Here is a 12,182-nt window from a genome sequence, read left to right as displayed (position 1 = left end):
ATATGTTGTTTGAGTTTGAGACGGCTTTGGCCTCGACCCTTTACGATTTGGAAGACGGCACTCAAATCTTTCATTAGCAAGTAAGTGGAATGTTTTGCCGACCGTCCACGGCAAAAGTTTAATTTAACAGTTTCCCCGCTGGTCGCTAATCGAACGGGGCTCAATACGCCACCTTGTTCATTGCTCTGATTGGTTGTAGTGGTATCCAATTGCGTGCAGTGGCATTTGAAATGCATGAGTAGGAGCCGCCCCTTGAGTTGGGAATTACTATTGATCGTGGCCAGATCCTCTATCGTTCTAGATATGGGTCTGGATTTCCAGGCTAGTGGCCTCTGTCAGTTTTGGTGAATATTTGTGATCACTATACATCTCATGGGTCTAGAATAAATTGAGGGAAAATGTATTTGTATTTTTGGTGTCTGACGGTATTGACAAAAAATAAATATGGCAAGGTAAAAAGCCCATTTTGATAAAAAGGACAAAAGCTGGGAGGTTGTGTCAAAGTTTAGCTCAGTAGCTTATGTTGGATACGATGTAATTTAATTATAGGGTTTGTATTTTTTCAGCATTGCACCCTGTTTTGTCCCACTTCTCAAGAACCACTGATACACAGTATGTGTAATAAAAAGCTGGGCCGTGACCAGGCGCGGCTGGCCCATAGAGGGCGCTGGGGCGCCGCCCCCTCCTCCGACCCCAAAAAAAATAAAATTATTATTTTTTTATTAATTTGAGGCAACTAAACTATTTAATTTTACTTAAGAATGCACACTGAATTTATATTATGGCACTGTATTTACATTTCATGGCGAAATTCAAGCTCGAAACTGACTAATTTGACTTCTACGGGCGCCAGTTCACGGCGCCCCAAACCCTCGTTCACTCAGATAGGCCTTTCACACCAAAATGAACCAAGAGTCAGTTCCAGGCTGGTGTTGGGGTCAGTTCAAAACTGGTTACAGCCTTATCCCAGTTATGAACCGGTTGGTTTCACATCGACCGGAGACAGCCATGGAGCCGGCAAGAGAGCAACGTCATGACGTCACTGTAAACGTGTGTGTACGTCACCCGACGCCGCTGCTCTTGTGGCTAACGCTAAAGCTACCGCTAGCTTTAAGCACAACAACAGCGGCGAATACGTCTTATTTTTACACTTGTTGGCTCTCGCTTTGCTTTCTTAAGCAAACAGGACCCATACAGCGTATTCTCGCCGGTCAATTTGATCGCTACGTTCGGTAATTATGTTATGTTTACGTCTCGTAGTAGCGGTGTTTTTAAATATGGCGGGCATGAGGTTTGAGTTGCTCTGGTTGGTCAGGATAATCCCTCCCCCAACCGTTCGCGCAAGCAGTTCTTATCAAACCCTGCTCAATCCTGGGGTATGAGTTCCCCCGGTTTTTACGGCCCGGAGCAGGCTCTCTGGCGGTGTGAAACCAAAACACTGGCTCTAACTCCGAACAAGCCCAGAACTAGCTCCGATTTTGCGGCGGTGTGAAAGGCCTAAGAGTGGCCCTATCAATTTCTATTACCATTCAGTTTTAACGGAGGGTTTGGGGCGCTAGGCATTGGCGCCCTGTATCTGGTTACCTGGCAACAAAAACAACAACATTCGGATCTACTACCGGTTGCTCGCGGAGTCGCGTGTAGTGTTGCCAACTTAGTGATTTTGTCGCTATATTTAGTGACTTTTCTACCCCCCTGGCGACTTTTTTTTCAAAACAGCGACAAATCTAGTTTTGTTCTGGTGTTATTTGGGACTTTTTCGCCAAGGCAAGTATCACTTTTCACTGTTCTCAACGAGCAGCGAGAGACTCCCCGACCCCTCCCCGTCACAGAGCACTGATAGGCGGCGGCCCGGTCCTTGCGCACCAGTCCCTCTCAGCTGCGGTCAGAGCATGAGACACACACCTCTCTGCTCATGTTCCGTTAGCATCCCTATTAGCAGTTGTAGTAGCAGCTTCCCCCCCCCCCCCTCCCTCTTCTACAGTCTATGAGTAGTGCAACTCAAAATATTATGCAGTGCTTTTTTAAACTTTGAGCATGTATGATATGATTACTGCTAGACTTACCATTATCACGTTGTTTATGCGATTGTCACGTTCATAACACACTAGAACCTCACCTATTGCCTAAGTTTGCATCATGCTTTTAGTGTGCATATTGTATATATATATAGTTCTCTGCAAACCTACGGTGGTGTGACGCACACAAGACATATGGTCACAATTTGTGTTTATGTATTAATTTTATCAGTGATCATAATCACTTGTTTCCCAGCACTTGCTGATGATTTAAATTTCAACTTTTATTATCTCTTATTCAGTCTTTGAAGGCTTGTACTTCTGGGTGTGATACCGATTAACGCGAGAGAGAGAGAGAGAATGTTAACTTGTGTATAATTCTCAATTGTTATTTGCACTTTTAATCTTGCTGAATTCTACAAGGCAAATAAATTAAGTTAAAACCTAGTTCCCCTGCCCCATTTGTCTTTGTAAGGAAATTTTCTATTTTGTCTTTATTATTTTGTCAGAATGCACCAGAATGCTTAATTTGTATGTGAAAATCACCAAAAAATCTTCTGGGGGAGGATCCCCCCAGACCCCCCTACATGGTTTTGGTTTATAAAATTTCAGCCCCACCTAAAAGAAAATTCACCAGCCGCCACTGGCCGTGACACAAATGTCACACAGCCACAAATAGCAGCCCAACACTTCCACAAAAGGTGAAAATGAGCTTTGACACGTCAGACAGTTGGGAGCAGGTTCTGGTTTGTGTCTACAGCAGTGGTTCTCAATTATTTTCTGTCATGCCCCCCCCCCCCCCCCCCTCCTAGGGGACAGAATTGTTTTCGCGCCCCCCCCCCCCTAAATTGAAATACTGTTGAGAACCTGCTAATATTTATTTATTTATCTGTACAAAACCACTGTATGAGTTTCTGGCATGAGCATTCTGCATACAATCACCTTATTATCAAATTAGATAACAAAAATTAGCTGAGATAACTTCTGCAGCAAAAAAATTCAAAGTTCAGTTTATTAGCTCAATTTGTAATATTTAGACAAGACTGCTCAGTCTGTGTGAATCTCACGACAGAGAAACAAGAGCAAATGATTAACTGAAGTTTGCATTTCATTCAAAACATTTTTAAACTGTTAACATAATTAAGGTGGTGTTTTTTATTATTATAGGCCAATAGGCCTTCTGTGATGCGATAACCAATAATTCATTAATGTTATTATTAGTCTACTTGCTTGATTTCTTTTTAAATAGCCTACAGAGACACTTGGAGACACGTGGACATTTATTTACGGCAAATCGCGGCCTTTCGCGCGGATATGACCATACACAACCACACATAGCACTTACATTTTTTTTATTTTTTTATTTTATTTTTTGTCAATTGGAAATCAAGGCAGCCCGCGCCCCCACCCCCCTCCCCCCCCTCCCCCCCTTGACAAGTCATGGCGCCCCACCATTTGAGAAGCACTGGACTACAGTAAGCCAGTTGCTTCCTAGGAATTGGCTATGGAAAACATACAATTATTTTCACATTCACACAGTATTTTTATAGCACAGCTGGGAACTGTAGTTTTTGGCAAATGATACTCAAACCTCACCAGCATTATAGATTTGATCATCTCTCTTTAACTTAGGTGAATATGTTTTGCAAGTGATAGAGGTTTAAAGATCGCTGAGGTACGTTTAGTATTGGTGATACCAGTAAAGGAATGGTGGCTTCCACTTGGTTTTATGTGATCAGAACAAGTGGTCCAAATCACTCCTAAGCCTTGTTGATACACGCCCCACAGACCATAAGAACATAATGTGGATGTCAAAGGGCATCCATCTTTGTCTGTCATTTTACTGGCTGCGTTATCACCAGCTCTGAAAGCCCAGCACTTTTGTTTGACTTTAATGCCACTAATGCTGTTTAATCACTCAACCATTCATCACAGTATGTCCTAAATTACTATCAGCTTCATTTGGCGTTGCATCCTCCCTTCCAGTGCCCATTACCGTTGGAGCAAATGAGGAAAGATAACGTGTTTTGTTGAAAGGCAGATGAAAAAGCTTGCTGGTGTTTGGTCGCTGTCTTACCACGTAGCACTGGAGACACTTGCTGTGTGTGTGTATGATCAATATGGATTATGCATCTAATAAACCCTAGGGATTTGACCTGGTTTTTCATGTGGAAGACACCACGCAAGCACACACACACACACACACACACACACACACACACACACACACACACACACACACACACACACACACACACACACAAGCATGCACACACAAAATAGGCTACACACAATTAGAGGGAGCAAAACACGCCAAACTGAGGTATCAGGGAAAATGATTTATTGGACTCAAGCAAGAGGAAAAATGCAGTACAATGTGGAGCTTTGAGAAAGACAAAAAAAAACAAGGCCATGCCGAGCCATGCTGAAGAAATCAGCGGTTCTCTTGGATACTGTAACATTTCCACAGAGAAATGGGTAAAGCGGAAGGACACTCAGTCAGTCAGAGAGAGCTAGAAAAGAGTTATGACTTTGTATTCATTCTAGTCCAGTCAGCCCTGGGGCAGCCGGAGGATTCACGTTCCACTGACCAGCGTCCATTGGGCCTGGCAGGGTCAAACCAATCAGAGCTCACTGTACACACCAGGACAACCAATGGAATATCCCAGCATGATCCTGTTCTAAGTCTGGGCTCTCACAAAGGGGCCCGGCCCAGCATTGCCTCACTGACCTACTACAGGCTGCAGAGTGTTTAATTCACAATAACTTCTACATTACTTCAGCTTCAGCTTACTTACATTGTGTGCGTGCCCGTTCAGAGCATAGTTGTTGAAGCGCCACTTTCTTCCTCTCAAATGTTTGATTTTAAAAATACATTTTCAACAGAGACTAAGAGTTTTGAAGAATTGTTAAGATTTGCAGTACAAAAGTACAGTGCAAAAAAGATGAGATTTACTTTAATACATTTGAGAATAACCATCATTTGCATAGCTTTTTTTTTGAAGCTTTGAAAAGAAACGAGGGCATCCTGAAATAACTCTGCCAACTGTTTTAAGAAGGTTTGAATTTAGCAATGGAGACTTCAAATAAAGGATGCGTTCAAAAGCAAACAGTCCTTTTCATAAGTACCTTTTCTATTTTTTCTATGGAACTGCTGTTGGTGTTAGCTACACCCTCTACAGTTCTGTGACCTATAGCATCAAGCCGACACTACGAGGAGAAGCAGCTTTTAGTTTGTATGCACCAAATATCTGGAACAAACTCCCAGAAAACTTGAGGTCTGCTGCAACCCTCAGTTCTTTTAAATCGAGTCTGAAGACTTTTCTGTTTCCATTTTAACCTGTACTTGTTATTTTATTTAAATGTTTTACTTCTTTTCATTCGCTTTTAAATGTCTTCTAATGTGTTTTATGTATTTTAATCTTGTCCCTGTAAAGCACTTTGAATGGCCTTGTGTTTGAATTTTGCTATATAAATAAACTTGCCTTGCCTTGCCTTGCCTTACCGTTTCCATGGTAATCACAGGTGTTGCCATATCAACTGGGAATTAAATATCAAGGATTCCCACTTTAAGATTTCAATTATAACCATGGCAGGTGTTCAGCCCTGTAAAGTTGATTAAATTCTATATATAAAGCAATATCAAATATCACCAATCTGACTTAAACCTGCAGTGTGTAGAATTGTGGGTTTTATTTCCTAGCAGATTTTGTAATTATAATATCCATAAGTACATTTAATTTAGTGCATAATAGCTGAAAAAAATGTTTTGAATTATTTAATTTTCCCTTAGAAAGGGTCTCATATATGTCCATATTTCTGCATATTTTGGACCAAGGCCTAGTGCCATTCCAAGTATGACACTTGAAAGTGTCATAGTTGGAATGTCATCAGGTGCATTGTTTAAAATGTATAATTGTTCTTGTCCTTGAAGGCCACTGTAGCTTCTGTTATTATTCAAAAGGGTTGGGGTTACCCAGGGAGCATTGCATTCTAGAACTTTGTAGAACTTTCTTGATGATGTCATATTACACACTGCACCTTTAAGGGGCTTTGAGATCTGTAACGCAGACGACATCCTGTTTTCTGATTGTTGTCAGATAAGGGGGAAAAAAACTTTAAGAAGGAAAATAATGGAAGAAGCCTCGGGTAGAACAACAAATGATGGGCCTTTCTTCCATCACATATATGCAATGGACATGTCACGGTCACAGTTTATATTTATCTGCTCATCTTGTTGGCCTCTCTCTTTCTCTCACTCTTTCCCTCATATCAATGGAAACATTCCAAATCTACCGTCTACAGTGGATACAAAGTTCACAGTATTTTGCGAGTGACTGTGCATCCTCCTGTTGGCTCCTGACAGTCCGGAGTTCAAAAACAACTCTGTCCCAAATTGAATTTACCTACTTGCACTCTGAGAGGAATTCTTAATGTCCTCTGCTAAATGACTGCATAGTAATGCTCTGGCATAAAATGAATGGGGATCATTTGGCACAATTGTGTACAGTTGCACTCATTTCAAAATGATTCCACTGTGCCAAACCAAATGATGCTTTTTCTTATTTGCCAGTAGATTGCAGCTTGTTCACTGATTATGTAAAGTTATTTCTGGAAATAATTATCATCACAGCATTGTACATAATAAACAGGAATGGCATTCCGTGCAGCACATTGGTCCATGCAATAATAATTGCATTTTTCTGTAATTTAATTCTGAGTGAGCAGATGTAGTCTTAAATAATACAAGTTGCATGTTAGTGCTGACAGTAAAAAAGGCCAAACTGCTTTTATATCTGGAAATATCTAATGTTGCCAGGCAACAGTCCCAACCCATCATCTGGTGATCTAGTGAGTTCCCAGATAGAAAAACTTTCATTATGACGCCTAACTCATTAAATATGTGCAAAGCAATATATTTTTGACATTTTGAGAGAAAATTTCCAAGCAGAAACATGAATTTCATTCTTGAGTGTATTTACGGAAGCTGAACTGGTCCTTTGCATTATAGATAATGAAAGGCTGCATCCATTTAGTCTCCTTCACTTCATTCACAGCCAACAGACTGCTTATGCTTCTCAAAGTGGCTATTTTCAGATGTTCTATGGCATCCGATCAGCCATTCCATAATGAAATATGCACCAATCCATGTCATGGTCGTTTTCCAAAATAATTTTTCAATATGGTCAAACTTTCTACTGGGAGTTTCCATGCTGTTGATTTAAGCTAATAAGCAGGAAAAGTGGAAGGAAATGATGCTTTGTTATGGCCGAGCCTTAGAGGAAGTCTTCTCCCCTCTAAGGGGACGCTACCGGCTGTCTAGCTTGATAGCAGAGAGCTTTCATAGCAGCATCACCCTCATTTGCTTAATCCAAAGCAATGCACTGGACATGAAACAAAGCACCCACACACCTGCCATGGGCTGGCTTTCTTCAGCACAGGAACAGCTGTGGTGGTCCACTCAGGCTCCCAATACAGCCAGAGAAATGACAGCATTCATGTACGTTGATGCTAATGGACGTGTGTGTGTGTGTGTGTGTGTGTGTGTGTGTGTGTGTGTGTGTGTGCTTGCGTGGTGTCTTCCTCTAATTGTGTGTGTAGCCTATTTTGTGTGTGCATGTGTGTGTGTGTGTGTGTGTGTGTGTGTGTGTGTGTGTGTGTGTGTGTGTGTGTGTGTGTGTGTGTGTGTGTGTGTGTGTGTGTGTGTGTGTGTGTGTGTGTGTGTGTGTGTGTGTGTGTGTGTGTGTGTGTGTGTGTGCCTGAGAGAAGGCATTAACTCACCATATCGATGGATGACACAGGCCCGATGCTGTTGACATATATGCCCACGTCGATGACTGTTGGTTTCACTGCAAGAGCCAGAAGGGAGAAGAATGAGTGATGGTAGCTGCACATATTGTAGGTGAGATTTTCGATGAGCAGTCATTCTATTTCATTTGTCATTTGTCGGTGTTCTCATCCGTCAGTTATGCCGTGACTGAACCGTCAATGCATGTCCACGGCCAAAATCCAAATAAGTAATCAAGTTTAATACAAGGGGTATTCATTAGTCAGTGTCAAGTTGACAAATAACACAGGTCCATTTCCTTCTTGATGGGAGCAGAACCATCCATCAGTGTAGAGAGAAAAAAAGATTTATTTTCTGAAATCAGAAAAAAAGCTCCACTGTGCTTCCTGGAGCAGTTACCGTGTTACCATGACAATTAATGGCATTTCCAGTCAGAATGTAGCATTCTCGACTAATTTCGCTTGGCAACAACGGTTGGGTTGGTTCTAAGAAACACTCAATGGAGCAGTAGGCATATGGGTTTTTCACCAGCAATTAAGATTTCTATTGTGCGTTTGTTTCATTTCTGTGGAAGCAGAAAAAAACACTTTTCTCGTCACACAATACAGACACAAACACATACACTCAAATCCTGGTTTGTGCGCGTCACCATTTTGTGAGGGGGAGGGAGATAGCTGACGTATACCTCCGAGGCACTCAAGAGATCGCGCCTATACATTTTAACCTCAGATAAATGGTCAGAGAAAATTCACCCCCCTCAGTGTTGTCATGGAGATATGACCTAAACATACAGACTAAAATGGTTTTGTGGACCAGGAAGTAAATAGGTTTAATAAGAAAACGGCCTGTCTAACAAGTGAGTCAAAGAAAAATGGCTCAGTCTTGGTACCACCCCCCTAGTGGCACTTCCGGTTACTACAGTTGTGGTCACTTCCTTATTGGATGCTGGTAAAAATCGCTGAGGTTGGGGCTTGCTCCAGACCTGCATTCTTTAGTCGGTTTTCATATCTTAATGTAATAATAACATATGGACATTGAAAAAGCTCTTTGTCTCTGTGCAGATGCACTCACATTCACATTCTGTCTAATGCATGAAAACAATTTTCTCCCCTTTGGAGTGCCACTGAATAAAACAAACTGCTAACCTCTTCCAGACAATAGAGTAAATGCAGGTTGAGAGAGAGAGAGAGACAGAGACAGACAGAGAGAGACACAGAGAGAGACAGAGAGAGAGAGAGAGAGAGCTCTTGTGCGTCTAGCCCTTTGAAATTTTGCAGGATTGCGACGTGTCTGGAATCTGGCTTGGTTAGGGGTTCTGCTGAGTGGTGTGTTGGCCAAACTCTCTGGGGGAAAATGAGTCCTTTTTGAACAGATTAAAAGAAAATGTAGTTAACCCAAGAGTGCTGTGCTATGGATTATGCACACACACAAGATATGTTCCAGATCAGCTCACAGTTCTTTTGTGACCTTTACAAATATTGAGGAAACCTTCCTTTGACCTTTTGTGTCTTGTATCACTACTGTACCATTAGATTACACTTTCCACCGTGTTGTTGCCTTATCCAATTCACTTCAGCGCAGCTACAATGAAGCACAAAACTTCACAAAAAAAAGCCCACAAATGAATGTTCAACTTGACATGTTTATACTCCTCTTTCCCTGAAGAAAAGGGGCCTTAGAGCAGGGAGCTTAACTTCTGAGCATGCCTAGAAACGTTGTCTGCTATCCAACAAGAAGATAATATTATATACAAGAACACATATGCTAAAATCATCCCAGAATTGGTGCAACCTGATAAAAAAAAATGCTGTAGTCGCTAAAATAATTAGACACTAATTGGAATCTATTAGTCTTACTCTTTGGTTATCTGCTGAAAACAGCACTATTAATTAAGAGCAGTAAGCACAGATGGCACTGTGCATATAATCCAATTATGTTCATTGTGGCAAAATGGGGGAAAGAGCTACTTAATGAATCCATGACCCATGGTACTGTCATTTCAATCGATTGTAATGGTTCACTGACACTGAGGACTTTCTATGTGAATCATTTATCCTTTAGTCTGTGATGTTGATGTGAATCACACAATCAAAGTGTCTCTGTGTGTGTGTGTGTGTGTGTGTGTGTGTGTGTGTGTGCATGTTGTGTCCCCGGGAAACCTGCTGTGCTTGGCCACTGATGCAAAGAGTTGTCGGTTACTGAAGGCCCTCTGGGAGGCGTTGATTCAATAACCGAATGTTTTGCTCCACCAACTGGACAACGAGCGACAACAATGCACACGCACTTCTGAAACGAGTTCTCTGTCAACACTCTCCTTTTACTATGCCGACAGATACGTTCTTGAAACCTGTAATCATTCAAAAGTACAGCCTTAAAAAGAGCAGCTAGCATGGCTGTACATGGTAGTTATAAATCAATTCCTGGTACATGGCATAGACGGCCCTACGGAACCAGCGTTCTATCATTATAAAATCACTATTATAATATAATGAATTAGGTTTTTCTTTCCTCAGTCTTCCCTTGGCCCAGCTGTCCTGTTAATCCTGACCCTTACTGTGATGTCACAAGAAGGAAAATGTAGGGTTAGACAGTGAGACCATAAAACACTCTTTCTGCCTTTTCTCAGGCTAGGATGATCCGATTTTTTAAAAAAATTGCACATTTATACTACATAGGATCTCAGAGTTCAATACACCTTAATATTCTAACCAGTGAAGTAGGTCTTTAAATGAACAACCATCTCAAACCACCGTTACCTGGAATGAAGCCAGATTTCTATGGTGGAGCATCTTGAGCGAGCAACACCCTCACACACAAAGAGCGACCCTGCTGATTTCTGCTCTAAATCATTTTGAAGTCACAGCAGGGGTTTGATGGAATCCACTGCTTGCTGGTACACAGCTCTTAACTTAGTTCAGGCTAAACATGAATTCTCTATTCTCCATTTGGAGACCTCTGGCATTGACTGTGTACAGGACAATACAGAAATCGCAATGTAAAAATGGAAGAGAAACACGCTTTTCATTGTTCGTTCACAGTAACAGGGGGAGTGGGGGCGCATTCTAGCATGTACTGGGAAACCCCAGGACACACTGCCAGTCTCACACCATCAGACAAAGACCAGGCAGAAAGGAACACTATTCACACGTTTTGGCAATGAAGACAACATGTCCTATCCATCTGCATGTCTTTGGATTATGGGGCGGAAACACCTGGAGGATGAGATCCACTGTCGCATGGGGTGGAAATCTGATCTGTTCCAGTCTAACAGGTCTGCTGCAGCGTTTGGAAACCGGGACAATCTGGAGGGAGCTGTCCTTAATTTAGAAAGGAAACGGACAAGGACCTCGTGAATCTCCATGAGGTAATGTGTTTCGGCAGACATTAGTCAGCTTGGTCTACTGAGCTCCAGGACTTCTTTTCCAGTTGAATTCATTTCTCTGCATTGCTGAAGGAAAATAACCACGGTACAGTGTTTCTGACCTTGCTTCAATATTTGATCTTCTCCCTCTCTGGAAGCAAGGTTGAGTGAGTCTTTTAAACAAACAAGACCACCATCACGAAAGCTGAGCCGACCTGACACATGTCCAACTTTAGGCAATGATGACGCTGCTGTAAAAAAACATTCAGGACATCATGTCCCTTTCTCTCTACGGTATATATATTTATAAACATCAGTTTGAGAGCTTTTTTGCTTTCTTTCATCATAAACAAAAAAGTAAAGTTTAGAAGATCCAAGCTTGTAATCAGTATGGGAATAGACTAAGACATCTTCCTACCTGTCTCCTGATAACTTCTTATATATACTGTACAATCAACCCAATGTTCCACTTCTAATGGCGAAACTTTGATGAGTCCTTCTTCCTCCTCTTCATCTTGCTCATTCTCCTCCGCGTCTTCATTTTCAGTAAAGCATGACAGGCCCCATCTGTATTACCACATCACCCTATGGGCCTCCATTAAGAAGAAAGGGCTTTTATGTCGTCTTGGCTTGGTTAGCATGACAAATGCATTATGCATTGTCAGCCCTGGCAACACATTAACACACGTACACATAGGTCCATATCTCAGCTGACCATTCAACTCCCGTATGTTGAGTGTCCGGGGAGCAGTGCACTGGGCTGTCACATACTATCCCGGGGACAAGCCTCACATCTTCAGTCTCACTTTCAAAATAAATGTACTGTGAAATAATTAATCGCATCCAGTCCAGTTTACTAAAAGCCATCTAGAGTACTTTATGCCTGAGGCTATTTGCCTCAAGTGTGTCAATCAGAAAAAACATTGTTGGACACGGGCTTACAATTAAAAGTAGGTCTACAACACTATACATTCTGCACAACACTGCATGTACAGTTTGCAGTATTATAAATCTA

At 41.8% G+C, this 12,182-nt stretch overlaps 1 protein-coding gene across 1 annotated transcript in view; it reads right to left on the bottom strand.

Annotated features, from left to right (window-relative positions):
* The window catches only part of LOC307270065 (gamma-aminobutyric acid receptor subunit gamma-3-like), a gene marked incomplete at both ends in the record, with an annotated part of 83,600 nt that overhangs the window by 42,494 nt on the left and 28,924 nt on the right, over window positions 1–12,182 (bottom strand). The window contains one exon of the mRNA XM_080053200.1: window positions 7,800–7,867. Within this exon, the coding sequence (XP_079909326.1) occupies window positions 7,800–7,867 (68 nt within the window). The remainder of the gene's footprint in view (window positions 1–7,799; window positions 7,868–12,182) is intronic.

The sequence above is a fragment of the Ammodytes marinus genome (genome assembly GCF_949987685.1).
Source record: "Ammodytes marinus genome assembly, chromosome: 24".
Taxonomy (NCBI): domain Eukaryota; kingdom Metazoa; phylum Chordata; class Actinopteri; order Uranoscopiformes; family Ammodytidae; genus Ammodytes; species Ammodytes marinus.
The sequence above is the reverse complement of the archived record's forward strand: the minus strand, read 5'-3'. Positions and strand labels throughout refer to the sequence as shown.